This window comes from Brachyhypopomus gauderio, chromosome 16 (assembly GCF_052324685.1).
Source record: "Brachyhypopomus gauderio isolate BG-103 chromosome 16, BGAUD_0.2, whole genome shotgun sequence".
Lineage (NCBI taxonomy): Eukaryota > Metazoa > Chordata > Actinopteri > Gymnotiformes > Hypopomidae > Brachyhypopomus > Brachyhypopomus gauderio.
In genome coordinates this window covers 5,880,539-5,907,793 of record NC_135226.1, presented here as the reverse complement: position 1 = coordinate 5,907,793, position 27,255 = coordinate 5,880,539, and the positions used below count along the sequence as shown (strand labels likewise).

The 27,255-nt window shown below is 42.7% G+C and overlaps 3 protein-coding genes across 7 annotated transcripts; 2 read left to right on the top strand and 1 right to left on the bottom strand.

The window, feature by feature from the left end:
• Window positions 1-1,230: 1,230 nt before the first annotated feature.
• lsr (lipolysis stimulated lipoprotein receptor) lies at window positions 1,231-10,396 on the bottom strand. Of its 4 annotated transcripts, none has more exons than XM_076975812.1 (11): window positions 10,135-10,396; window positions 6,925-7,251; window positions 6,325-6,444; window positions 5,871-5,927; window positions 4,941-5,087; window positions 4,101-4,304; window positions 3,840-3,896; window positions 3,557-3,685; window positions 2,940-3,219; window positions 2,337-2,823; window positions 1,231-2,017 (listed from the first exon to the last, which is right to left on the bottom strand). In XM_076975812.1, exons 1-11 carry the CDS (start codon window positions 10,172-10,174, stop codon window positions 1,982-1,984), a joined length of 1,884 nt encoding a protein of 627 aa, XP_076831927.1. In that variant the 5' UTR covers window positions 10,175-10,396; the 3' UTR covers window positions 1,231-1,981. The 4 variants fall into 4 exon arrangements, with proteins under 4 accessions (XP_076831927.1, XP_076831928.1, XP_076831929.1 ...); XM_076975813.1 differs by having other exon boundaries at window positions 3,572-3,685; XM_076975814.1 differs by lacking the exon at window positions 5,871-5,927 and having other exon boundaries at window positions 10,135-10,395.
• A 3,474-nt stretch (window positions 10,397-13,870) lies between these two features.
• Window positions 13,871-20,211, top strand: tmem106ba (transmembrane protein 106Ba). Of its 2 annotated transcripts, none has more exons than XM_076976355.1 (8): window positions 13,871-13,986; window positions 14,924-15,115; window positions 15,673-15,736; window positions 16,211-16,370; window positions 16,518-16,658; window positions 18,080-18,129; window positions 18,605-18,658; window positions 18,873-20,211. In XM_076976355.1, the coding sequence occupies exons 2-8, from the start codon at window positions 14,926-14,928 to the stop codon at window positions 18,991-18,993; spliced, it is 780 nt and encodes a 259-aa protein (XP_076832470.1). In that variant the 5' UTR covers window positions 13,871-13,986; window positions 14,924-14,925; the 3' UTR covers window positions 18,994-20,211. The 2 variants fall into 2 exon arrangements, with proteins under 2 accessions (XP_076832470.1, XP_076832471.1); XM_076976356.1 differs by lacking the exon at window positions 13,871-13,986 and adding an exon at window positions 14,005-14,713.
• Window positions 20,212-21,839: 1,628 nt separating this feature from the next.
• seraf (Schwann cell-specific EGF-like repeat autocrine factor) lies at window positions 21,840-27,128 on the top strand. The gene is made up of 6 exons (XM_076976180.1): window positions 21,840-21,891; window positions 22,705-23,034; window positions 23,347-23,442; window positions 24,877-24,981; window positions 25,136-25,231; window positions 26,876-27,128. Exons 1-6 carry the CDS (start codon window positions 21,855-21,857, stop codon window positions 26,986-26,988), a joined length of 777 nt encoding a protein of 258 aa, XP_076832295.1. The 5' UTR covers window positions 21,840-21,854; the 3' UTR covers window positions 26,989-27,128.
• Window positions 27,129-27,255: the final 127 nt, after the last annotated feature.

Below are 27,255 nucleotides of genomic sequence, written 5' to 3'. Positions count from 1 at the left end.
TCTCCAACAACCCACGTTCTTCTGTGCTTCTACATGACTTCACATAAAGCTGATTATTGTTATTGTATGCATCATCCATCTCAAACGATCAAACACAGACCAGGAGCCAGGGTCCAGGTGCAACGCTTCTCCACACCAAGCTTGGGCATCAAAGACGTAGGCTGGCGTCCATCTTGCTGAGGTTGCATGAGGGGGAGTTGACGTCAGGTGTCCTGGGCCAGTGGGCATCCCTGTGGTTCTGTGTGACTAAGGCTCACAGCCCTCGGAGAGAAGAGACAGCCGAGCTGGATTTACGCCTTCTCTAAAGCACCAGATGGAGAAAAGGACTATACGCTTCTTGGCCAGAAACCGCTTTCAGCTTTTCTGAACCTAGAGGTGTCCCGAGACGAAGCCAGAATCTTCTTTTAACTGATTTTCAAGGTGGGTAGTGTTTTCTGTAAACATCTAAAAAAAATAACTATATAAAGTAGTAATAATAAAAAGAGAAAAAGCCAAGTGTGATTTGGGGCACAACAGGTGCCAGGGGTCGTGTCATCATGCACTGCAATGTCAGGCAGCTACAGTAGACCACGAGGACCATAACAACCACAAGGTGCAACAATAAAATTATTATTATTATTATTTTTTACCAATTTGAAATGCCCTTAAGCACAGATTCCATTCAGCACATTAGATCTTCCAGTTAGAGCGCAGCATATTAAAGAATGCTGGATAAGGAAACACTATGAGAGTACAGCATCATCATCATCATCATCATCAAAGGAAAGGGTGGACATTTGCACCACAATACTGGTCATGAGGACTATCATTGTTTTGATATTTTACTATTTTTCTGAAATGTAGGAAATAAACACAGACACAATCAACTGAAATTCTCTTCAGCAATGAGGTTCACCACAAATAAGACTTTTCTCACTTCACAAAAGGGAACACACTTCCCTTTTAAACACACACACACACAAAAAGCAGATCGATAAACTGAAAATCACTGCAAATAGCGATTTTCTGATGTTCTGTGAATTTTCCATCTAACCTTACCTTACCCAATTATCTACTGTAAAGTGAAATTACAATAGAATTAATTAATGAAACATGGCTTTCTTGTCATCAATTCATGTGAAACAGGTCTAAAGGAAAAACCTATGCCACCCAGTGGCTATAAGTGAAAAACCATGAAAAATGTCCAAAACTGGGACATGGCCAGGGAAGGGGGGAAAAAATCAAAAGCTCTGACATATAAAATATTTATTGTAATGTGATGATTTGTAATCCATTAAAGTAGTTATCACATGATTGTTATAAAAATATACAAATATAAAAGCATGACAAATTGTTTAAAACAGACGGATGAAAATGTATTAAAGTAATTTACATAATTTCTGCCTATTTCAAAATGCACAGATTGCACAGAAAATATTAGTACATTTCTCAAATTAACATACATTTTAGAGACAGCACATTTTTGTAAGGAAGACCATCTTTAAATATACTAATACACTGGCATCACTGCAGCCATCCCAAGATAAAAAATAATAATAAAATAATAATGTAAAGCATTTCCATTAAAACAGGATGAAAATTTTCCAGCAGTCTGGAAAAATTGGAAATATTGACAATTGTTTGTATGTACATCATGTTTTTTATTATGAGATGTAAATATTGATCTTAAATGATGGTGAAGGAATAAAAGCAATGAAAAAATAACCTTTTCAAAACTTTGGAGCAGTCTGTCCAGGTATGCACGACTGAGGCTTGAATATTTGAAAAAAGCCTTAGTCTTTAAACCAATACATAAAAAATTAAGAAATTATTGCAACGGTAACATTACAGTCTGAACTTTGCATTTCGGAGACATAACTGCACGCCGACATCCCCACATGCCCGATGACATAAATTTAGCACGTAACTGACGAAAAAAAATGTCCAAACTTACAAAAGCTCTAAAGTCTCACGTGCCTTGCTGGAAGTGCTCAACGATGTGTCACACCACCAGACTCTCACGACTCACAGCTCCGTTCTGTGGAAGAGAGACCGTTCAGCCCTCCAGTGTCTGGTTGTAACATTCAGTTCCAGCACCTTTAATCTATACTTTATTTATACTTCTATATATTATTATTATATTCTATATATGCTTTATGTATACTTCTATACTTTAAATATGACTTATCATGCATTTGTTGGCCTAATCATTCTTTTTACATAATGTTTAGGGAAGTCAGAAAAAGCTAGCAATCTGAAATCCCCAACAGGAGAAAACCTCTTTTAAATTCCCAATATGAAGAAAGGTAAGGTCGTGTGATGTGTACAGGTCCATCAAGGCCGTGTCGAACCCTCACCTTGCGCAGGTTGGTCTTCTTGGATGATGGTAAGCTGCTTGCATCGTCTGCGTAGGGTGGGGGAGGGGCCGCCATTCGATCGGGGTTTCCCACGGGCCGGGAGAGGGGCAGTGTGGGCACGCCTCCGTAGGCCCCGCGCGGCCGCTCGCGCTCCTCTCCTGCACTGTCCAGACGCTCTTGGCTACGCGCTCGCTGCTGCTCCCCCAGCCTCTTCCTCTCCATGGCCTCCAGGAGCAGGGCGTCGTCGTACGTCCCGCGGCTGCCTGCGCGGTCCCGCTCTCGATTCAGCTCTATGAGGTCCTCGCGGCTACGGGTGCGCCGGCCTTGCAGGCCCGGCCCGCGGGGGTCGGAGGGCCCGCCGCGATCGCTGGGAGGTCCGCGGTCGCTGGGCGGTCCGCGGCGGTCGTCCTGGGAATAGTCGCGCCGCCGTCGGTCGTCAAAGTCCCGGCCGTATCCTCGTGGGCCGCTGCTCCATTCACTCTCGGAGCTGGAATGACACGATAATCACCACGGACGTTCGGCTAAACTTCAAATCAGAACTAAACGATGCGTGAACGCATCACCGTGACCTCTGACCCCTCTACAGCTTAACGCTCAGCTCACCCTCTTCTAGGTCGTCGGTCTCTACCAGTGTAGTCATCGTCTCTGTAATGCCTGCCGACCTCATCGAGATCTTCCATGGAACGAGTGCGGGTGCGGTAGCCCCCGCCCCCAGGACCGCCCCCTCTCCTGGGGTCATCTCTGTGACCATGCTGGGACACACTGCTGATGGTGCTCATGTTCTCGTCGTCATACACGGTGTTGAGCTGCGGAGGTCGGGCGCGGCCACGGTTACGAGGGTCCGCCGGATCGTGCAGGGAGCTGATCTCACTCACACTTTCCACTGTCAGAGAGAAAGAGCACAAGAAAAAGGGAGGAAGAAAAGGAGAGAAAAGAGGTCGCAGGATGATAGGATGGGGAAGGCAGGATAGGAGTTAGTGTGTGTGAGCGTGAGTGAGCGTGAGTGAGCGTGAGTGAGCGAATTGAAAGAGGTTAACAATTTCAAATAGAAAGAAAAAGATTGATTTGAATTAGGTACACCACAACACAATCACCAAAATCAAAATGTGCCAAAAGAAGAATCCAGGGGACACTGAACACAGTCTCTCCTAGATTGGCCTTTTGGATTCACCGAGATCCCTCATGATTGCAGGGACAGACCCAAGCTCCAGGACACTCACGACGGCTGTATTTGCCTGCTGAGTCGCCCGGGTGATTGGGATCCAGGTTGGCCAGCTCTCTCTCCATGTAGTACAGTACACGCGTGGGATTTCCATCCTGGTTCGCCTGGATACGATATCCACTCCGGGCTGAAATCAAATCAGATGAACCAGAAACACCAGTGAACACATTTAAATACAACATGATCACAGGTCATTGAAGCGGAAGTGCGCGGCAGGGCTTAATCGAACAGCACACAGAAGACAAGGGTCCAGCCACACAGGTTCATCCTTCTTCACTCACTCTGGCTTTGTGCTCCATCATGGTCAAGCAGCAGAGGGACCTGAGATCCGGGACCAACTGCAATGGAGGAAAAGAGGAGTCAACCACCTACAGCTGATTGGCCGTCTGCAAGCACTTCCTGTTTGCGCTGCAGCCCCAACCCCAAGCACCAATTGTAGGCCTGCGGACTCGCTCTCGTCACTTTGGCGATTGACATGTGGTTCTTAACGTAGACAGAGGAGATTTACTGAACGCATTTCTTTGTTTTCGGCCTATACCCACTGGAGCTGGCGGCATCCATGTCCCTGCCAAAGCCGTTAGGGGCGTGACCTACACCGCCCTGGGTGAGGGGCAACATTGGGATGGATGGAGTTGGTGTCTGCATCCCCAACGCGTACACTGGCTGCCCGTAGGTGCTGGAGGCGTAGAGGGTCGGTGCGTAGTGACTGGAGAGACCTGCTTTCACTGCCTTGCCAGCTTCATACACTGTGAATGGAGAGGAAGAGAGGTGGTCTAGGCCATTCATAGTCATTATTTCACCCTATCATACTGTACATAGAGTGCTTTAAATAAACTATAAATAAGTAATTAACACAGAGTTAGAAAATCTACAAAACAGTAGCTGTGTACAGTGATTTTAGGAAACTGGACCATCACTGTAACTTGGGACAGAAACAATGTCTGAGTGAGTGAGGGAGTGGGTGAGTGAATGTGTGGTTAGGTGATGGGTGAACGGGTGACTGGGTGAACGTGTGAATGGGTGAACCGATGAACATGTGAATGTGTGACTGGGTGAACCGGTGAACGTATGAACGGGTGAACCGGTGAACGGGTGAACCGGTGAACGTGTGAACGTGTGAACGTGTGAACCGATGAACGTGTGACTGGGTGAACCGATGAACGTGTGACTGGGTGAACCGATGAACGTGTGACTGGGTGAACCGATGAACGTGTGACTGGGTGAACCGATGAACGTGTGACTGGGTGAACCGATGAACGTGTGACTGGGTGAATCGATGAACGTGTGAATGGGTGAATCGATGAACGTGTGAATGGGTGACTGGGTGAACCAGTGAACCGGTGAACGTGTGAACGGATGAAAGGGTGACTGGGTGAACTCACGTGCTCGTGGGCAGCAGCAGCGCTCTGGGCAGCAGGGGCAGCTGATGTAGCAGCAGCACGTGTGAGGACAACACTGACACCAGCAGATCCCGATGAAGAGCAACAGCAACAGGAAGCCCAGGGCTACCAGCACCACAAGCAGCCAGTCTGAGGGGAAGAGAGAAGAGTCACAGCTGCCTGGGCCACAGCTCCACACAGGCAACACACCACAGCTCCACACAGGCAACACACCACACTCAAACACAGGCAACACACCACACTCAAACACAGGCAACACACCACACTCAAAGGGCTTCAAACAAAAACAATTTCTCAGAACTTGGTACAAATTTGCATGTTTGCATTTGGGTTGAGGAAATTCTGAAAAACTGTCCATAGAATGCATGAAAGTGTGCGTGCATACTATGGAAACTGCGAAAGGATAATCACAGCACAGCAATTTAAAACACCACTACACAGCCCAATGGACTACAGTGTTCTAGAGAAACAGACAAATAAATCAGCTAAGAAGGATACTTTCCAAACTCAGCCAATCAGCCCAAAACCATCATAACTATCCACACAGCTAAAAATGAAGAGGGGACTTGTGCCTGTCCCACAAACTATCCACAGCAACCCGCAGGCCGAGCTACCCCTCGGAGGACAAGACACCTCGTTCATACGGACCAATTATCCTCATAATCCACTAGCTTCGACTAATTGGGTGAAATTATGCACCCGATTTAGAAGTGCCACTCGCTAGCATTTGTGCTTGCGGGTCCAATAATCTATAGCAAAATGTGCTTGAGTAACTAATCCCCACCCCCACCCCTAAAAATAAACCCTTCTGTGTAGTTTGATCTTTTCCACACTAGCTTCTGGAAGTTTGGGAGGAGATAAAAGGTCCATAGTTCGAGCGGCCCGCTAACACTAGAGGGGCACATAGTGTACCTTCCATGATCAGTAAGTCAATGCCGGGCAGCAGGTCTGTAGTATTTGACTTTCTCTCTGTGAAAGAAGGAGGACAAAGCCACAATTATTGAAAAAGGCTCTGCTGCACCAGCACACACGTTCTCTGCTCTTAAACTGCTGTAGTCTCTTCACGCGTCACGAGGGGCGGGGTGGCGTGTGGGAGGGGGGGTGGCTGCTCGTGTTGGGCCAACGGCACTGGGTAAGTCCACACAAACCAAAAGAAACGCTTCATCCAGCATGTCAACCCTTTGGGCTGCATTACGGTGCGCTAACACAATGCTTCACTTACCAAAGGAAAGAAACACAATCACAAATGTGTATAGCGGTGACGTTAAAAGGTGGTTTCAGAAAAGGTTGGCGTGCATTCACACAGAGTGTATGCATGCGTGTGTGTGTGTTGGGGTGAACGGAAAAGCAAGATACAATACAATACCCAGTACAATGAGCTCAGTGTAGTCCTCGCCATTGCCAGTGAGGTCCTGTGATGAAGCAACACTGCACACGTACACACCACTGTCACCCCACGCGGTCTGGGCAATGTTGAGGTCTGCATCTGGGAAAGGGGCGGTCAGCAGGCTTCAGAGTGGCACATCAACCCCATCATCTCCACCACACACCCCACCTACATTACAGTCCCTGCTCCTTCTTAGGTTCAGCATTATACGGATATATGACTACTGGTCAAGAAACATTTCAGTGTTTATTACAACAATAATAAGGTATCTGTGATACCTAAATAAAAAGCCACTGTGATTAAGGCACCTGCAGTATTTTGATCTAGTATGACAATAGCTACAAGTTTTACTAGTATCTTAATTACCAATCTCTGCCACTCCCATTTTTTGCATGCACAGACCTGACCCTCTTGTGATTTCAACAGGTCACCTAACATTTCCTGTACCTGTGCATCAATACATGTACTCAAATCCACAGTTTTTCAGTTGGAGAAATTAACATTCATTGCAGTTCTACAAAAAAGGGCACATATCAACATTTGGAGCCCAACCACTGCATTGCTGCATGAGTTTCTTACTGTTGACTATGCTGATCTTGCGCCCTTGGTAGTCATTCCCTAGAGTGACCGAGGTCTGCTTGGAGGCCACAATGCGCACGGTCCGTGTATTGTCGGCACACTCGATGTTGGGGTTATAGCTGGGGTTGGCCTGGGCCAAAGTGTTTTCTATACTGCTTGGATTCAAGGCAGCCTGGATCGGATCTCTGCAGAATGATTTGTACTTCCATGTGATCAGAGGGGCTATTGTGGCTGTGGTCGTGTAATCACATCTCAGAGTGACAGGCTGAAACAGGATGGCCACATAGCGCTTCACTGGACAAACCACGTTGACCGCCGTCGTGAAGCCTGTAAGAAAAATGTCAAGTTTAGTTAGTGGAGAATAATCCCCAAACAACGGCTACCAAGAGACAAACAGACATTTGCCACCAAAGATTTCAACTGAAAAAGGGACATTAATGATATTTTCAGCATGCAGAAAGGTTAAACATGATAAGATTAATATGATTAAATGTAAAATATAACTCTACAAAAATTTCAGTTCTGCATTTGCCTTTCGCAACATGTTCAAAAAAAGTACAAGCAGCCCGTGGTGTTCAGTGTGCATTGTAAGCAGAGGGAGGGATTAAAATGAGAGGGAGGGACTAAAACGAGAACCACCAATCGAAACACAACGTGTGGGTTTTACAATGGGAGGCCACTCAATCCAAAGGGGATTCTGGTTATTTCAAAACACTGTGAATTCCATCTGTGATGATCTATGTGAAAATGTAAGTAATTATTTAAGCATAAATGGTCACTGTATGCATGATCTGATTTTAAAAAGTACTATTTATTTTTTCCAAGTTTTCACAGCTGGCGGTTGTAGCTTAATGTCTTGTTGCTACGTATGCCCTTGGTTGACAACAAGAATATAGGAGGGAGGTGGGGGTTATTTCCCCCTCTACGTAATCTAGATGTTTCACAGCTTTGGCCTCAAAAACAGGCATGTTCCATCTTGCCTCTTTAACAGCCTCTGAACGTGCCTGCAGTTTTCATGCAAGCGTACAGATTTTACCACACTGTTGTAGCAAAAAACTGTCAAGCAGGCTTGAACACTGTGAGACAGGCTTTACAGATTTGTGTTTTTGGTGAAGACACTGCAAGACGCTTGACACTGTGCTGAAGAAAGCAACGGACGGCCTACATGCTGTAGTGTACTAATGTAGAGCTCTGATCAACAGCAAAAGTGAAGAACAGGTCAATAGGCCAAGAGCACTGACATTTCAATAATAAGTGTTAGTAGTAGTAAAGAAACTTACTTTACAACTTCTATTTGTCATTTAGTAAAATAGAAACTAGCAAACTAAATATAATGTATACAATAGCCTAGCACAAGAAAGATTTTTGATATTTTCTAACCAAAAGGTAATGAACGACAATTCAACAAGGTATCCATCCATGTGTAATGCCATATGTGTAATTCCTAGATAGGAAATGATGACATATTTCCTGATATGTATTACTGGTGTTTATGGCAAGTTTTAGTCTTTTCACGTACAGTGTCTGATTATTTCCATGACCATACCATTTCCATACCATGTTTGTGCTAATGCTCTTATTTGGCTTGCATAAATATTTGAATATTTGAATTTAAGCATCTACTGTCAAACATTTAACAATGCTCCGCACTGTAGTGAAAAGAAAGAACCGGAATGGTTATACACGCCTTTTGCAACTTTGACACAAACTTCGTAATGCAGAAGTCCTGACAATGTTCGATAAGGAACTTTCATGCAAACCATCAACAGAACACTGATGCGGTATTAAAGCAAGCTAAAGTAAACCTGACTCAGCTTCAGCACGTATACAGCAGCTAGAACACCTGGCTGCTGGTTCAGCTTATGTTAGAAGCTCAGGTAAGCTTCATCATGTAGTCACTGATCATCACTGCCAATCCCAGAAGAATGCAATTCAGCTTCAACCGAAAACCCATTTAGGCCCAGAGATTATTCCTGAACAACTGGTGCACTTTAGCATGTGGTTTGGCATAATCACCCTTAATGGCAGTTTTCAGTGACTGCAGCGGTAATGTGAGGACCTCCACACCCAATACCATCATAATTCTGTGCAGCAATTCTTCATCTTCTAGTCTCGCCATGTTTATTAAAAGACAAGGTCGAACTGGATACTGCTGGTACTCACTATATCCACAGTTACTGGCCAAGAAAATCTTTCATTTACAAACACTTTTCCTGAGTTTCACCTTCTTGCTGAAAGTGGCCTGTAACTTCACTTTACATGTAAAATCTCTTTTCTGTGTAAAACGATTTAGAGATTTGGCACTCAATATGAAATTTAAACGGCAACATGAGATAAAAAAAAATAAAAAAATTAGCTACACATTAATGAAAATGTTCACCAATGTAAACACGCACTTCTGCAAGCCCGAACAAATACATGGGGTAAATGTAACAGAGTTCGGGGAGTAAAGGCAAATGATGTAACCCTGCTTCTGAACATTCAAAACAACAGATATTTAACCGAAACCAGTAATGAATAATGCGTGGGAGATTTGGTCAACAAGAAAGTGTTTTAAAAAGTCATTTAAAGTCTTTAAAAATGAATTTGACGTAAGTAAAAAGTACGTGACATAACACTGTATTAAAACTGAGATATGGGACTGTCCACAGCAGGTGACTCAAGTCTGATCGAAACCGCCCGAGTCGAGACATGCTGTGACCACCTCCCCGCGCGCCTCCACGAGAACGCGCAATCCACACTCTCGCCGCCGTCATATTTAAACACATCAATACTCGAACATTAAATTGCTACACTGCAGAATATTAAAATATTAAAATATACCCTACTGAATAAGGAACTGAACAACACTAGAACAAATGTAACACAGCAAACGTGCCTGTCTCGTGTAATAACTTTCTAAAAGGGTCATCACGTATTTACATTGATATTTATATTGATCACTTACACGCTTGATAGGAAGAAGCGCACCTGATAAAGTTAGGCAAATATTACTTATAATATTATTTATTATAATATATATTATTTTTTTGTAAAATGCAACTATACACCTTAGGTTACAAATCCACTGAACGACATATATATATATATATATATATATATATATATATATACACACACACACAAATAACGTTAATAGACATTAAAAAGCAAAATGTTGAACCTGATTCTAGACATGTAACAATCTGAAAACACGGAAAACGTCCGTACCTGTTACCAAGCAGATGAAAAAGATTAAAGTTAGTCGCATTTTGAGATGTGGTCCCCTAAATTAATGGGGGGGAGAAAAAATAAAAAAAATATATATCCAGCGTTAAAAACTAATGCGCGAACGGAAACTTCGATGACACATTTGGAAACTCGTATCCGCAGTTTTCTCGCACTGCTTGCGTTTCTTCACACAGGTAAACCCTCCATTTTGTCGGCGATGTGTTCCGCGGTGTATGAGGCTGTAACGTGAAACTCAACAGGTGAAGTGGGAAGGCCGACAAGCACTTTGCGAAGGCTGACTTACCTGGTCGAGTAGGGGTCCGTCTGAAAATACTCTGTATTTAACTATATAATATGAGTCAGTGAGTCTTTTAAAAACTAATAAAAATGTTTGATTTAGTCTGCCGCCTCTTATTTAGGAATGAATTTAGGTATAATTTTACTTTATAAGTTTTACCTTCTACAGTAAACGGGCTACACCCACTGTTCCTCAAGCGAGATGAAAAAATGGTTTGGTCCTGCACGCACACACACAAAAAGGTTAATTATTACTTATAAAGTACAACCGGCGCAAAGCACCGTGAGATATACTAACGTTACTACTGAAGTCGTGCGTCATTGTGTGTTTGGCTTCATGCCTATATTCAGATCTCTGAGAGATTTCACCCAATATCCCCAGGCCTCTCCTCACTTGCAGGCTGACTTGCCCAGAAGGCCGGAGGGATGTTCAATTTTCCGTTAACCGAGGCCAGTGATGTTCAATTATGGACCTCAAATCCGGATGTGTATTTGGTTCATTAAATGATTCATGTATGTGTAACACCCTGCCTGACGTCCTATGTAATATAGGCAGGGACCTGAGTCCTAACTGCTAACTGTTTGCCTACTTTGTGAACACTCCTGACTCCTAGCTAAAGTGATCTATGTAGTAAGAGGAACCTTCAGACAGTCTGCTTGAGATGGAGGCTTCAGTAGACATTGCTGGTGGGATTACTTGAACATAGATGTGGTGATTTAAACAAAAGGGGTTATTTTAAAACAGAGATTATTAGGCTATTTAAATGTAATTTTTTGTATTGGTGCTGTTTTAATCAGTTGTGCAGTCAAATGTGCAATCGAGTAGCAGTGTTAGCTGAGGCCTTGTGCTGTCATAGGTAACTTCTGTAAATGACACAAAACGTCCACGAGTCCATATGGCTTTTTTAATTGCCTGTGTTAAACCCTGTGATAAATAATAATATCTCAAACTTGTCCAAATGTCTCTGGATCCTCTGAGTTGATTATTTTTAATAAGCTTGTTAGTAATAAGTTGCTATCTGCTAATGCTTGCACACTGAAATCACCTTAGTAAGTCATATATGTTAGCGAGGAAGGCTATGGCACAGTCCCAGGGGTGCTCCTGGGGTCCTGAAGTCCCCAAATCTGCTTGTGCATGAGGACTGAAAGCCCACAGGGAGTCTTACTTCTCATTTTTGGGACCAGAGGAGCACTCACAAGTGTCCTCTATGTGGCCTTCAACAACCTTCAGCAAGGATTGCAATGATGTTGACTGAAGCCAACCCAAAATTCCATGAGATAAGGTGAGGACCAATCAAAGTGGATGGTTTGGCTCCAGCAGTGCAGGTGTAATGGCAGGGAGGAGCACATCGTTTAGGGCCCCACCTGGGACTGTGCGTATGGCGGTCATGCCTTTCTATGCTTTATGTTTTTAAGGATACCCAGAGGATTCCTATGTAAGATATAGAAATATAGCTAAATATTCAAAGTGTCTAGACATTAAAAATTAATAACATTTAAAAATAAACATTAAAAAGAAATAAATAAATAAAAATTGTTGTTGTGTTAACAAATTGTCTACATCAACCAAAGAGAAAATTACAAAAATAACAATGCTGGTGGATTTTTGTAAACCTTGACAAACATTTTAAACTAACATTATGTTATGTACGTTATGTTACTTTAATCTGATTTGAGTTTCCTTCATGAATTTTTGTAAAAATCCCTTGTGACTTAAAAAAAAAATTATCAGAATGAATTTTTTAATGTTAGATTTTTATGACTGAATGTCACATTTTGGTCTTTAAGTGAGAAATGTCAACAATGCATTCTAGGCAAGGATAGATTAAGGACAGTTTGGGCCCCTGGGCACATAGTTGCTTCTGCAGCTGCAGGCATGTGTCTGGAACCTCAGTGTGTCCCAGACGTATGCCATGAAGGCCATCTGCAATGTGTCTCTCCAGAGTGCAGAGGTTTCCCTTCAAGTTACTCATTTCTCCTCCATATCTTTAGAAATATCTTTCAATGTCTCTCTCAGTTGTGCATAATATTTCCAATGAGTGTTTAGTGTAAGATTCACTCCGCTTTACCGCTTAAACCCACTAGTCGGGGTCACGGCGGGGTCATTGGGGGTGGGCGGAGCCAATCCCAGCATCATTGGGCGAAAACAGGGTACACCGTGGACAGTTCGCCAGTCCACCACACACACACACCTACAAGTGACCATTCAACCTAACACGCATGTCTTTGGACTGTGGGAGGAAACCAGAGTACCCAGAGAAAACCCAACCATATACTATTATTCAATATTTTACACCAATTTAAAGATTACACCAATTTAAACCATTTAGACTTACACCTCATTCCTGGCAAATCTGGTGTGAGAAGGCATTGACTCAAATGTTTGTGTGATGTGACATACATTATGCTTTCAGTCATTTACAAAAGAAATCAGATCAAATCAAACTTGAATCTAGCATGGGACAGGCTACGAAATGATGGAGAAACATGACTGGAACATTCATCTATTTATTGTTCATTATCCTATACATTCCAGACTAGTCATCCAATACATAGGGTTACATTCAAATAAGATAATATTCATGTATTCATGTATCTTATTTACTTTACTTTTTTACTTTTTATGTTATTTTAATGTTTTTATCTTTAATTTCTTTTAACATTTTCTTTTTGTCTTATCTCCTTTTAATGTTTCTTTTTATTTATACTGTAAAGCACTTTGAGTTACATGTATGTATGAAAGGTGCTATACAAATAAAGATTATTATTATTATTATTATTATTATTATTATTATTATTATGTACATAGGGTTACATTCATGTTTCCAACTTCAAATCTAGTGCAGCATTTGCTGTGGTTGCGTTGTGTAGAAAATGCTGGGTGGTATCCCTCAAAATATTAAGGTTCCCAGTGTGTTTTTCTAAGTATAATCCTTTTTTTGACACATTAAGCATAAGTAGTCCCACGTGTTTCACTTGTGGACTTATAACTGAAAAGCTAAAACCGAATAATAATTTGTCATCTTTCAATCATCTTTAAAATGCTGTTATCTGCTCCACCAAAAAATAGTTTTGTAATATAGCAGTCTTTTGTCTACAAGCCAAAGCTTTACATTTTTATATATTAACCCACGAAGAATATGCCGCGCTTCAGCAATTCACAATCCTAAAATAAAGATAAAGATTTTAAACAGAATTTTTAACAGAACTACGACATCAATCTCTCACGAAAAACAACAAGCGAGTGAGAAATCGTATGAGACAGTACAGTACGGAAACAGTGGCTCAATCCGAAATGCCGTACTTAAGCAGTATGCACTAGATTTCACTGCAGTACGTTCTACGCAGTTTTAACCTCGGGAATACTAACTGTTACCGCGTACTGCTTTGGCGTACTGAATAGGAGGGAAGTACGCCATTTAGAATTCACCCACTATGACGCTCATAGCCCCAGATCACCAGCAACCAATAAAAAAACGCGAGGGGCGGGTCATATAGTGAGGAATTCGTGCTTTTGCAGTTCCGAGAAAACATTGATCCCCTGTTAAAACAGAGGTAAGGCTTGCGTCTCGGTTGTTTAGCCTTCATCATTACAATACATTGTTTGAAGTTCTGCTGCGTGGCCGTTATGTCGTCGTGATTTCTCAGTAGCGTTTATAAGCACGATTATTAGTGGGCATGACGGCACCGTTAAGGAAGCAGCAGACCTGCGGTGTGCGCGAGCTGCAGCGCAACTGGGCACGAGCGCCATGCGAGACGCGTCTTTTCTATTGAAATGCACGGATGTCCTAAGGGGATAACGACGGGCTGGCAATCCAGGGAAAAAGTACATGTCGTCCTTATTGACAGTCTGCCATACGGCCTTCGGCAGATTTGTTGTTAATTGTTCCAATGTACGTTATTGAGAGCGTTATGTTTTATTAGAAGAGTAATCCGTTCTTAATAATGTGGAGCATCCTGTTTGTAGAAGGCCATGTCGTTTCCCCTCTGCACGACGCTGAAATAGTGCCTCTAATTTCGAGAGGGTCAGATTTCAGAATCACCTTCTGCTAATTATTGGATATAACGCTTATGTGCACGGAGGTTGTCTGTTTTAACGAATTGGAAAGTATTTATCATCGCAAAGAGACAAGAAATAGTTCAAGTCAAGCACATTGCAATGTTAATCAGTAAAATAAAAGTGTTAATTATAAAACGCAACAGTGAGTAGTGTCTTTGTGAACAGGCAGCGCCTGCTAAAGTGGATTTTTTATTTTTAAAAGGACACGTCGAGAAGATATCGGTAAATTCAAAAACATGTAAACAAAAATAAAAACAAACATTGTGCAAATTTCACATGCTTAGTTTCACCTGTAGTTTGTAAGTTATTTGATTTTATGTGTGGAATCAGAATACAACACATTTGTATGTGAAATTAGTCTTTTCCCTTCAGAGTAACTGAGACACGGGAACATTAATTGGGTTTCTCTTTTCTTTTCTCTGATAATTCAAGCCATGGGGAAGTCTGCGTTCTGCGGGCCAAAGCCCAACAGCGAGGCCCATGAGCCCCTAACTGATAAGCAACCTGACTCTGATTCAGAACTGGATGAGAAGAGTGACACGTTGCAGTTCCCCTACATTGAGTTCACAGGCCGCGACAGTGTCACTTGTCCCACTTGTCAAGGCACAGGACGGATACCAAGAGGTAAAGTCATGTCTGTCAGTATTACTATTTACTATTTACTGATAACTACAGGTTCACTGGCTGCACCCATTTATGTAATCATATAAATCCTTCAACACGCATGGAAAACTGCAGGAGTGCTGTGAAGTTAATGTTATTTGGTACAGTCATATTTAGTGATATTCAGTGCCAGGGTGTTGAGTGCTATTATGGGAGTGATCATCTTGGTGTTGAGTGCTATTGTGGGAGTGATCATCTTGGTGTTGAGTGCTATTGTGGGAGTGATCATCTTGGTGTTGAGTGCTATTGTGGGTGTGATCATCTTGGTGTTGAGTGCTATTGTGGGAGTAATCATCTTGGTGTTGAGTGCTATTGTGGGAGTGATCATATTGGTGTTGAGTGCTATTGTGGGAGTGATCATCTTGGTGTTGTGTGCTATTGTGGGAGTGATCATCTTGGTGTTGTGTGCTATTGTGGGAGTGATCGTCTTGGTGTTGTGTGCTATTGTGGGAGTGATCGTCTTGGTGTTGTGTGCTATTGTGGGAGTGATCATCTTGGTGTGCTTTCCCTCCTTCCAGATCAAGAAAATCAGCTTGTGGCTTTAATCCCGTACAGCGACCAAAGGCTGAGGCCCAGGAGGACGTAAGTCTCACGTGCCATTCTGTCATGTATGGATCACACCGCAAGCATGACACCTTCAAGTTGGTCTGGATGCTTTGCTTCGGTCATTTTATCCCTCAAGGTTACTGGTGGTATTTATGAGCTGATTGCATAACAGTTTCATTCACCCATGACCGAGGGCAATACCAGGCAGCTGAAATGTTACATAAGAAATAAGTTGTCATTTATCATTCTGTTAAATATGAAGAGGTAGGCGTGCAGACTTGCTTACATGACTTTAACTTTAACTTAGAGTGGTGTATGCAGGCATATGTACTGCTGGTTTATCCTAGCAGCAGGTGTTCCCCTGTTCCATATTGCTATCTCTCTCTAGCTTGGTAAAAGAGAACTCCATTCAGAAAAGACCATATGTGTTTAAACTCCCTTGTGAGTCTGATTTTTTCTGCCAGAGAGAAAGCTGTGTGTGTGACCGTGTTGCTGCCTGTGCTTTTTCAGAAAGCTATACGTGTTTGTGTCGGTGCTCCTGTGTATGCTGCTGTGCGGGCTAGCTGGCTTCTTCCTGTTTCCGCGAGCCATCGATGTCTCCTACATCGGCGTGAAGTCGTCCTACGTCACTTTTGATGCACAACGACGAATCGTGTACATCAACATCACAGTAAGATGTTAATGTTCCTGCCATTTGACAGCTTGTGTAGTTGATGCTGTGTTTTAAATCTGATTGGCAGATATACTTTAAGCTCCCCGATCCTCCGTGTTGGTGGGTGAATTAGAATCAATTAAGCGTGTTCTTCTCGTTCTTTAGAACACCCTCAACATCACCAACAACAACTACTACCCTGTACAAGTGGCGAACATCACAGCCCAGGTGCAGTTCTACAAGACGGTGATTGGGAAGTCGCTAATGAGCAATGTGTCAACAGTTATGCCCCTGGATATGCGACAGGTATGTTCTGATCGATGCTGTGCTGATGTCACGTTTCAGTTTTTATTGAGTTCACAGCGGATCCTGTTTCACACATCTGTATATATCTGATCTGAACACATGGCCACTGATATTTATAGTGCTGTGGTTGTATATACAGTCAACCCACCCGACTGGATGTGTGTACAGAACATGGCTTATCAGGATTTCGGCGAAATTGAATCTGAAGTGAAAAGCAGCTTTTAACCTTTTTTTTCCCAACACACTTACATACCTCTGAGTTACAGTGCAAAAAGTTGCAAGAGCAATGTGCAAAAGTTACAGCAGAGAACTGGAGGAAGGGGCACGAGTCCCTGACGCAGTGTCCGTCAGCTGTTTGCTTATCTCTTCTGCAAGAGCAGGCCACACCTTCAGCCGTGGTTAAGTGGGGTGCGATTGTGAAACCATAGGAGGAGAGGCAGGACTTGGCCCTCAGTTCTCTGCAGACTGTGTGAGCGCAGCAAGGCTCAGAGAACCTACCAGAGTTTGCAGCGGGAGGAGAGGGAGGAGCCCAATGCTTTGTCACTGAAGGGAGTAAAGACTTTGTGGGTATAAACAGGGAGTAGAGGGGGAGGAGCTTCAGGCGTGGCCACACCTCCAGCTGTTTCATTATTCATTCAGCAGCTGTATGTTCTTGCATTAAGATAACTGTTGAAAACAAGCCGTAACAAAGCAAAGGCATCTGGTAATACTGTATACCACACCTTAGATCTTACTGACCTGACCTCATTCCCATTATTGGAATGCTGCAGCTAGTCTTAACGTTTGGGATATTAACAGGCCTGGAGTACCTGATGAATACCCTTGTGAACCGCTGAGCCGTAACTGAGAGGCTTTAGTGGAGTCGCGTGTTAGACGGATTCAGTCATGACCGCAGCCTCAAGGCATCTGCCATGCATCTCCGTGAGGTTTGTTCAGGGAGTTCCTCGCTGTGTTGTTCAGAGCTCCCGGTCAAAATGAGTCATGATCTCCTAATCAGTGTGGAGATAACAGCAGTAGGGTGTACACTGGGAAATGTTGCAATGTTTCTGCTATTGTGTACAACACTGGAGGTTATGGATAATCCAGACATGGATCCAGACCTCGTTAGACGAGAATTATGGATATCCAGATTTAAGATTATTACGGACTTAATTTTTCTTTGTAAAAGCATACTTTAGAAAACTTTTCCATTTACAATGAGATTCAGATGTTGAAAATGCTGTCAAATGTTGAGATGCTTTTTAAAAAAAATATTTAATTTCATTGAAATGCTGAGAAAATGTGTTTGTTGCCACAGTAAGCAAGTCTGCTTTGATCTTCCCCATTTCCAGTGAATTTCTAATCAGGCACCTTGGTGCTGATTACTGTGTGTAATGCCAACATGTGCTATCAGCTCTGAAACTCTATCTGCTCCTGAACAGGTGGACTTTTCTGTTCTCACAGTCATAGCCAATGAAATCAGCTACATTTAGTAAGTACTCCTATAGTTCTTTCTTATCTGAAAGTCACATTCCCTGTTCATGAGAGTGTATGTACCTTCATTGTGTGCTGAAAGGCAGAGTTGGCCATCAACAAATTACGTTCGTCCCCCCTACTATTGAATTTAGTTCAAGTTTAGTTGAATTTAAAACTAGCATTTGTATTTGGGGTGTGGAATTTCCCCTTCTTCCGAGGTGGGGAATGATAGAGAAAGTTTGAGAACCACTGCCCTAAGAACATGGCATGCTCAGTCCTTTTTCTACCCACAAAAAACAGATAGGGTGGGCGGATCCTCTCCTAGCTGATACGTTATCTCATTGGTTAATACAACCCAGTGTTTTCCTTGCTCATTAAACAGTCACAGAGAAACCACCCCCTCCCCTTTACATGTATTAGTGTTTACATGTATTAGTACTTTAGTGTTAAATCCTTGATATCAAATTTAACATTTTCTCTTTGTTTTTCAGTGATTTCTGTACCATGCAGTCCATAAAAGTGCACAATATTGTGGTTATGATGCAGTAAGTACAGAGCATATTGTTAAACCAGTGGTAACTGGTAACTTGACTTGTTTGTATGGGGGTCAGTTGCTTTTTTTTTTTTTTTTTTTGTACCGTTTGTCTATATTGTTGCATGCAGTACATTCTGTGTGGATTTGATGTTTGAGAGTGTGGATCTCGTGCAGATGTGTAGGTTAAGCTGACCATCTCATGTGGTCTGACTGTTCCTCCTCAGAATGACCGTGACAACCATGACCTTTGGGCATGCGGAGCAGGTCTCCCAGGAGAAATACCTGTACGTAGACTGTGGCACCAACTCCACCAGCCCTGGTGGACACATGATGGTGATGGAGTGACCCTCTTTGACCCCTGACCTTGAACCCAGGGATACTGAGCTTGTATTCATATGCTTGTCACAGATCTGTGCCCTGAATGTCCCATGGTGCCTATGTGTGGTCATGTCAGCAAGGCTGTAAAGTTGTTGTTGTAGTCAGCTCAGGATTAAGTTAGTTCAGGTTTGAGTTAGTTGAGGGTTGGATCCAGGATTTCACTCAGAAATTGAGTGGGTGCAATAGAGCGATCGCATTGGCTTTCAAATGCATCATTGAACATGCACTTTCAGTTCCGTACACAAAATAAGAATCGCTGGAGATTTAATGGAAGGGGCTTTTTGTGTATAAGCACAAAATTACACAATAAAGTTAATAATATTGCTGAATATGCACTGCAGTCACGAGGAATAAGGCTTTTCACATGTACCACAATATTCTGTTAGCATTTCCATGTGAAGAGGACTGAGGATGTGATGGGGTTGTGAGATGCGCTAGTGTGAATGAGTATTACTGTGTTAGGAACTGCCAGAGCCCAGGGACATTTCTATTTTATTATGAAATGAACACTGGCTTTATTAAAACACATCACCAAATGATTAAAGTTAAAATACATTTTAAATATTGCTATTGCAATCTATTTTAATACACCATATAGGCCTATTTTAGATTTCTATTGTATAAATCTTTAGTTTCAGGTAAGGGTGACTTCAACTCTACTTGTGCACCTTGATACCGTGACTGGCAGTTCAAATACAACAGTGATGCATTTGCACTGATGAACACACAGTGAGGACATGATGAATTACTCAAACCAATTAGCGGTAACTTACATGTTTATTTTTGGCCAGAGAGAAATCATTTTTTTTTAAGAAATCGATTTCAAAAGATGAAAACATTTCAAAAAGAGACGTTGATGTGACTCTGATTTTGATGTGACTCCGGTTAATGTTGTTGTGTTGTTGTTGTGTGTTAGTTTTGTTCTCTCTCATCTTTGTGTGAAGCTGTAACTCCACTGCTACACACTAAAGGCCTTCATTGTGGGTGTGTATTGTGGGATTAGGGATTACGGATTATGAGTTGTTTTGGCTATTTTAAGTCCACATATCCACTTGCAGCACTTTCCATAAATAGTGCTAATAGTAATAATTTATAGTGCTGTCATATACATCACTTGTATTGGTTTTTATGCTCTGTTTTTTTTGTTTCTGATTGTAATAAAAAAATACCAATGAATCACTTTGACCTAGTTACAAATACTGTCTTTTTTGGGAGGGGGTGTCACGTTGTGGGGGGGCCCCCTACCGGTCGCCCCCAGTTACAGCGGCAGCGGTCCTGTTTTTGGTCACGTGATGTTAGTCCCTCAGGTGGGCGGGACCCGTGATCCGTCTCACCTGACGGTCGTTTGTTCATCTATATACGTCTTGTCTTTGTACCAGTTGACTGCTGGTTATTATTTCCTTAATCTGGAACCATGCACGGGTTTTTGGTTTGCACACTTTCTATTAAACCATCCTATTTCCCTGAGACTTGGCGTGATCGCTTCCTTTTCAGTTGCTCACACCTGCCCGTCACAGGGGGCATTACATAACGTATTTGGATAATTTCTAACCTTAACTTAAAAGCACTTTAAATATTTTTGTTTTACCAATTTGTGGAGTAATTTGTTTAATGTAGACACCTCAGTATTATGATTAGACATGGACGTAATTTTGATTTCAAAAGTGGGGGGGACATGGATTCGACGCTATTAAAATATTTGGTTTTAACCGTAAAAACTGGGGGGGACCAAAACCGGCTTTTGAAAAAGTGGGGGGGACATGTCCCCCCCCAAAATTACGTCCGTGTGATTAGATGATAGTCTGACCACAGTATATAAATCAAAATCAGGTTTTTATTGCCATTTGAGTGAACATGTTCACAACATTAGGAAATTGGTGTGGTACTTGGTGCTAACATAAAAAGATAGTTAAAACATGCAATAAATTCAGAATAAAATAAAAACTAAATAAAAGGGAATAATAGTTCAATTAGACACTATAACCCAATATTACAAAATATACAGTATTTAAATTGGCTGAGATGAGTCGTAGACATTCTGCCCCTAGTGGTGGCTCCAGCGTACTACACAGTGATGGAGGAGGTGACGACGGACTCGGTGATGGCAGTACAGAACTGCACCATGGTCCTTGCTGGCAAGTTGAATCACATCTCTAGCTCTATTATGCTGCAGAAGCATTTCAGTTCTCATTTATTGTAATAAAGTACATTTTTTAAATCCTTGAAAAATGTTGTGCTAGCTAGTTATATGATTCAAGTATAATGTGATCACAAGAGGGCACCATTTTACCAATTTTTGAGAAAAAAAGTTTACTTTGAGAAAAACAACTCAAGGATCGTTGTTAAATTGTGGAGCGATTTTCACTCTGGACTCTCTCTCTCATTTAAGATGATGTTAACACTACGATCCCAGAATTTATACACTACACATATGTGCATGACATTTTGAAATTTAATAATACAAATTTTGTCTGGATTAGAACCAAATTTTCAAACAGAAACTTTTTGGCACTCAAAATAAGTAATTCTGAAATGCAGATTTTGAAGTCCTCATTTAAAGTCCCAGTAGGGGTGTTAAAGATATTAAATAGATTCTTTGATTCGGACAAGGTTGTGGTGGAAGTGGGAATGAGCTGTGCCTCTGTGTGAATCAGCTGCTGCCCTAAACTTCTCACAGACCTGACCGTGTCAGCTTCGATGGACTGGTGCAGTTTTGAAAGTATTTCCATACCCCAAAGTGGGGCAGTGGGTGTCTCTCAAGGAAACGACAGCACAGCTGCTGATGCTATTAGAGATGATTCTTGCTTCCTGCCCCAGTTTCAGGAGAGATGCCTGGTCTGTTCCACTTTAATGAACCCCTGATCCGTAAGTCCATGGCTACAGGCTATAACCTCTTTCATGATGGATAATTGCTCATGTACAGACAGACAACTATTTGTTTACAATGACAGAATTGACAGCCAATACGGGTTTAGTTTTCTGCTATTAAAAGTCATTTATTCAGAGTATCAATAAGTCGTCTTACATACCAATGTATGTTTACGTATGTATTGTTAAATACTTCTAACATCGCAACAACTCTTTATAATATGTTCTAATGATTTTGAAAGATTTTCTTAAAATGACCATAGCACAATTATGACATAACATTATAACATGAGTTATGATTATAGCATGAGTGTCATACTTTAGTAATTACCTTGGAATTAAAACATCAGTGCAACAGGCCTGCAGGCCAAGGAGAGGAAAGCCCTGAGCTGTGCACACTCTCCATGGGGGGATGTTGTGCTACACATCTGGAGAAGCCATTTCTCCACATGTGGAAATGTGATCCTTTTCAAATAGACCGTGAAATTTTCATGGGAAGTCGTGCTCAAATTTGTGGACTAAAACTCACGGAGACGCAGCATGCGTTGTTACTGACTGTGCAGTAATGGTTAGATCTACTGTGCTTTTCATTAACGCTCACTAAAACCGCCAATCTGTATTAGCACTTTTCATTATCCAGGCTGTGATGGAAATGTATTTAAACAAAAACTGTACAAATGCAGTGCTCTACAGACCTCTAAACACCAAGCGTCTTTTATTGACGATATTCACTACAGTGACTCTCATTTCCTTTTCAAAGACTGTGGTAGTTGATCTGCAGCCCACTGCCATTCCTCGTATGTCCAGCAGGGGTGCTGTGGAGCAGCAGTGAAATAACACCCAGGGCAGCCAGCAGCACCAGGGCTTCACTCTGCTCGGCTCCTCGTGAGAGTGTGGATGTGAGAATGGGAGTGCTCGACCGTGGCTCCACGCTGCTCCGGACGCAGCTTGCGCTGGCCTCGCTGGCCCTGCTGACCGGCACGTGTCTGGCCGGATCGGACGCGCCTCGCGGGGTTTCCCTGCCCTTCGTCTTCGACGTCAAAGCTACATGTGACCCGCCCTGTAAACACGCTGGTATCTGCATCCGCAACAACACCTGTTACTGCACACGGGGATATGAGGGAGAGACCTGCCAGTATGGTGATGATTGCTTCTATTTCTGCCTATTCAGGGACTGGGGTACTGTACGTGTGTGTGTTTGTGTGTGTGTGTGAAAGAGAGAATGAGAAAGAGAGAGAGAGAGAGAGAGAGAGAGAGAGAGTATATAACAGTGTAACTCTAGTGAATGTCTGTATTGTAACTACTGAATGTCTGTATAACATTTGGGTTGTGGTGCTTTCTAATGAGAACACGATGCTGCATGTCAAATGCCTTAAAAATCTTCTACAATACAGTCAAACTGGAAAATGTCTAAGAATGCTGTACATTTAACACAATGATTGTCGATTTCAGCACACTGCTATCCGAAATGTAAAAATGGGGGAGAATGTCTTCGACCTGGAAAATGTAGATGTCCTTCGGGATTCGGGGGACGATATTGCCAACGAGGTGCTTGAGCGAACTCTGCATGTACACCATAGTCCTTCTGCAACTTTACCATCTCACTTTTGCCATTTTAACCCTTTGTAATAAGATGCTTGAGGCACAGAAGTTCACAAAACAGAGACAAAGAAAACATTGAGTGATGAGGCAGCAGCAGTGGGAGAGTCAGAGGAGGCTGATGAGCTCACCAATGCGGTGTTTGTGTTCACTAATGTGGTATTTGTGCTCACTAATGCGGTGTTTGTGTTCACTAATGTGGTATTTGTGCTCATTAATGCGGTGTTTGTGCTCACTAATGTGGTGTTTTTGCTCACAAATGTGGTGTTTATGCTCGCTAATGCAGTGTTTGTGCTCACTAAAGTGGTGTTTTGTGTTCGCTGATGTGGTGTTTGTGTTCACTGATGTGGTGTTTGTGCTCACTAGTGTGGCACTTTTGTTCTCTCTTGCAGTGTTTGTGCTTATTAATGTGGTGTTTGTGTTCACTAATGTGGTATTTGTGCTCGCTAATGCGGTGTTTGTGTTCACTAATGCAGTGTTTGTGTTCACTAGTGTGGCATTTTGTTCTCTATTGCAGTTTGTGCTTATTAATGCTTACTACTGTGGTGTTTGTGTTCACTAATGTGGTGTTTGTGTTCACTAATGCAGTGTTTGTGTTCAGTAATGTGGTGTTTGTGCTCACTAGTGCAGTGTTTGCATTCACTACTGTGGTGTTTGTTGTTCACTGATGTGGTATTTATGCTTATTAATACTGCACTTTTGCTCACCAATGTGGTGTTTGTGCTCACAAATGTGGTATTTGTGCTCACTAATGTGGTGTTTGTGTTCACTAATGTGGTATTTGTACTCACTAATGCGGTGTTTGTGCTCAGATGTGGTTTGTGCTTGCTACTGTGGTGTTTTTGCTCACAAATGTGGTGTTTGTGCTCACTAATGCAGTGTTTGTGCTCACTAAAGTGGTGTTTTGTGTTCGCTAATGTGGTGTTTGTGTTCACTGATGTGGTGTTTGTGCTTAGTGATGTGGTGTTTGTGCTCACTAATTTGATATTTGTGCTCACTAATGTGGTGTTTGTGCTCACTAATGTGGTGTTTGTGTTCACTAACACGGTGTTTGTGCTTAGTCATACTGCACTTGTGCTCACCAATGTGGTGTTTGTGCTTACTAATGTGGTGTTTGTGCTTAGTGATGTGGTGTTTGTGCTCACAAATTTGATGTTTGTGCTCACTAATGTGGTGTTTGTGTTCACTAACACGGTGTTTGTGTTCACTAATGCGATGTTTTGGGCTCACTAATGCAGTGTTTGTGTTCACTAATGTGATGTTTTGTGTTCACTAATGTGGTGTTTGTGTTCACTAATGTGATGTTTTGGGTTCACTAATGCAGTGTTTGTGTTCACTAATGTGATGTTTTGTGTTCACTAATGCAGTGTTTGCCTTTCACAGTGGTGTGTGACGGCGGCTGCTGGAATGGGGGAGAGTGTACAGCAGTGAACGGAGAGGCCAAGTGCATCTGTCCCTCCAGCTGGACGGGCACCAAATGCCAGGAGGGTTAGTTGACTTCATCTACCACACACACACACCCACACACACACACACACAGATTTGTTCATTTGTTTTGGTTTTTTTCTCAGAGCCCCTCAGTTGTTAATGACACATTCAGCGGGAGACCTTGTGAGCATGTGTTCCCCTGTTGTTTCCACAGCGACCTGTCCGCAGGGCTGCAGGAACGGGGGCAGCTGCGTGGCTCCAGGAATCTGCAGCTGTCTGGAGGGCTGGGTAGGGGGTGCCTGCCACACAGGTGAGACACACCACACCTGCATACAGGTGAGACATAAACCACACACACCACACCTGACACAGGTGAGGTATACACCACATACACCACACCTGACACAGGTGAGACATACACCACACACACCACACCTGACACAGGTGAGGTATACACCACACACACCACACCTGACACAGGTGAGGTATACACCACATACACCACACCTGACACAGGTGAGGTATACACCACACACACACACCTGACACAGGTGAGACATACACCACACACACCACACCTGACACAGGTGAGACATACACCACATACACCACACCTGACACAGGTGAGACATACACCACATACACCACACCTGACACAGGTGAGGTATACACCACACACACACACCTGACACAGGTGAGGTATACACCACATACACCACACCTGACACAGGTGAGGTATACACCACACACACACACACACCACACCTGACACAGGTGAGACATGCACCACACACACCACACCTGACACAGGTGAGGTATACACCACATACACCACACCTGACACAGGTGAGGTATACACCACACACACACACCTGACACAGGTGAGGTATACACCACATACACCACGCCTGACACAGGTGAGGTATACACTACACACACACACACACACACCACACCTGACACAGGTGAGACATACACGACACACCACACCTGCACACAGGTGAGGTGTACACCACACCTGCACACGTCACAGGTGAGATATACAGTATACCACACACCCCACTCCTGCACACAGCTGCACATGTAACACAGGTGAGCTAGTCCACACACCACTCCAGCACACAGCCTCACACTAGTGCTTCACATTACATAAATACTATGAATTATATGTTTTGTTAAGAGTATTATTTTACGTTAATGCAGTGACATGACTGAAGCAGAATCAAAAGTTAAACACGGGTGTAAATGCATTAAATATAATGGTGGCTACAGTAATTGTTCGTGCTATGTTAAAAATTTAACCTGGGTATCTGTGCTGCCATTACTAACTGAACTAATCAAATCAAATCAAATTTTATTTATATAGCCCTTTTTACAACAGTTGTTGTCACAAAGCAGCTTTACAAGTGTCCGAGTCCGAGCCCCAAGTGAGCAAGCCAAGGGTGACAGTGGCAAGGAAAAACTCCCTAAGGGCATGAGGAAGAAACCTTGAGAGGAACCAAGACTCAGGGGGGGAACCCATTCTCCGGTCACCACGACAATTTTAAAGGAGAGAAACAAAGAAAATGTGTGAGGGATAAATACAGTCCATCTTGGTGTGGATATATATACATGATATACATGATATATACTCATATACATGAGTTCTTTATGTAATTCCTGTTCAGTCCCAAATGTCTTGATGGTTGGTAATGTTAGTCATAGCAGAGAATTCAGGTTGGTGAGAGACTCCAGGGTAGTGGGTTTATTCTTCATCCACACTGGTTAATCAGAGCAGTGGGTTGATCCTCCATCATATCTGGTTAGGCAGGAGGTGGCTGGCCCAGGATGGATCTCTGGAAAGGCTCGTCTCTCCTCATCTCGGTGTTCCTCGAGTACTTACTAAATGAAAAGCTGTCTGCACGTACAGCAACATAATTCAACAGCTGATGGGTTTATCTCTTTGCCCCTGCAGCTGTGTGTGAGAAACCCTGTATGAACGGAGGGAAGTGTGTGTCTCCAGACACCTGTCGTTGCCGCTCCCCTTTCTCAGGCCCCCAGTGTGAGGAGAGGAGAAAGCTGTTCTAAGTGCAGTTCTGGCCATCGTCGCCCCCTGCAGGACTGGGACCTCTTCACAACGGTGCTATTTGTTAGTGTTCATTTGATGTTTTACTTTATACATGTTTACATTTACCTCATTTATTATATGGAATGACAAAATATGCTGTATAATGGATTATTTACATCATAAATAAAAAAGAAGAACAATTTCATGTGTCTGGGTGAGGAAGAATAAAGATACTCTGGTGAATGTACACCAGTACAAGTACAGTATATATATGAAATTCCATTCAG

Coding starts and splice junctions, on each gene's coding strand:
- lsr (XM_076975812.1), bottom strand. CDS start 10,174: ATGCGACTAACTTTAATCTTTTTCATCTGCTTGGTAACAG. Junction 7,252..10,134: donor TTTCATCTGCTTGGTAACAG/GTACGGACGTTT, acceptor TTTTTCTTACAG/GCTTCACGACGGCGGTCAAC. Junction 3,897..4,100: donor CATGGATGCCGCCAGCTCCA/GTGGGTATAGGC, acceptor CCTCCATTGCAG/TTGGTCCCGGATCTCAGGTC.
- tmem106ba (XM_076976355.1), top strand. CDS start 14,926: ATGGGGAAGTCTGCGTTCTGCGGGCCAAAGCCCAACAGCGAGGCCCAT. Junction 15,116..15,672: donor CACAGGACGGATACCAAGAG/GTAAAGTCATGT, acceptor CCCTCCTTCCAG/ATCAAGAAAATCAGCTTGTG. Junction 16,659..18,079: donor TGCCCCTGGATATGCGACAG/GTATGTTCTGAT, acceptor GCTCCTGAACAG/GTGGACTTTTCTGTTCTCAC.
- seraf (XM_076976180.1), top strand. CDS start 21,855: ATGCCTGGTCTGTTCCACTTTAATGAACCCCTGATCC. Junction 21,892..22,704: donor CTTTAATGAACCCCTGATCC/GTAAGTCCATGG, acceptor TATGTCCAGCAG/GGGTGCTGTGGAGCAGCAGT. Junction 23,443..24,876: donor GGGACGATATTGCCAACGAG/GTGCTTGAGCGA, acceptor TGCCTTTCACAG/TGGTGTGTGACGGCGGCTGC.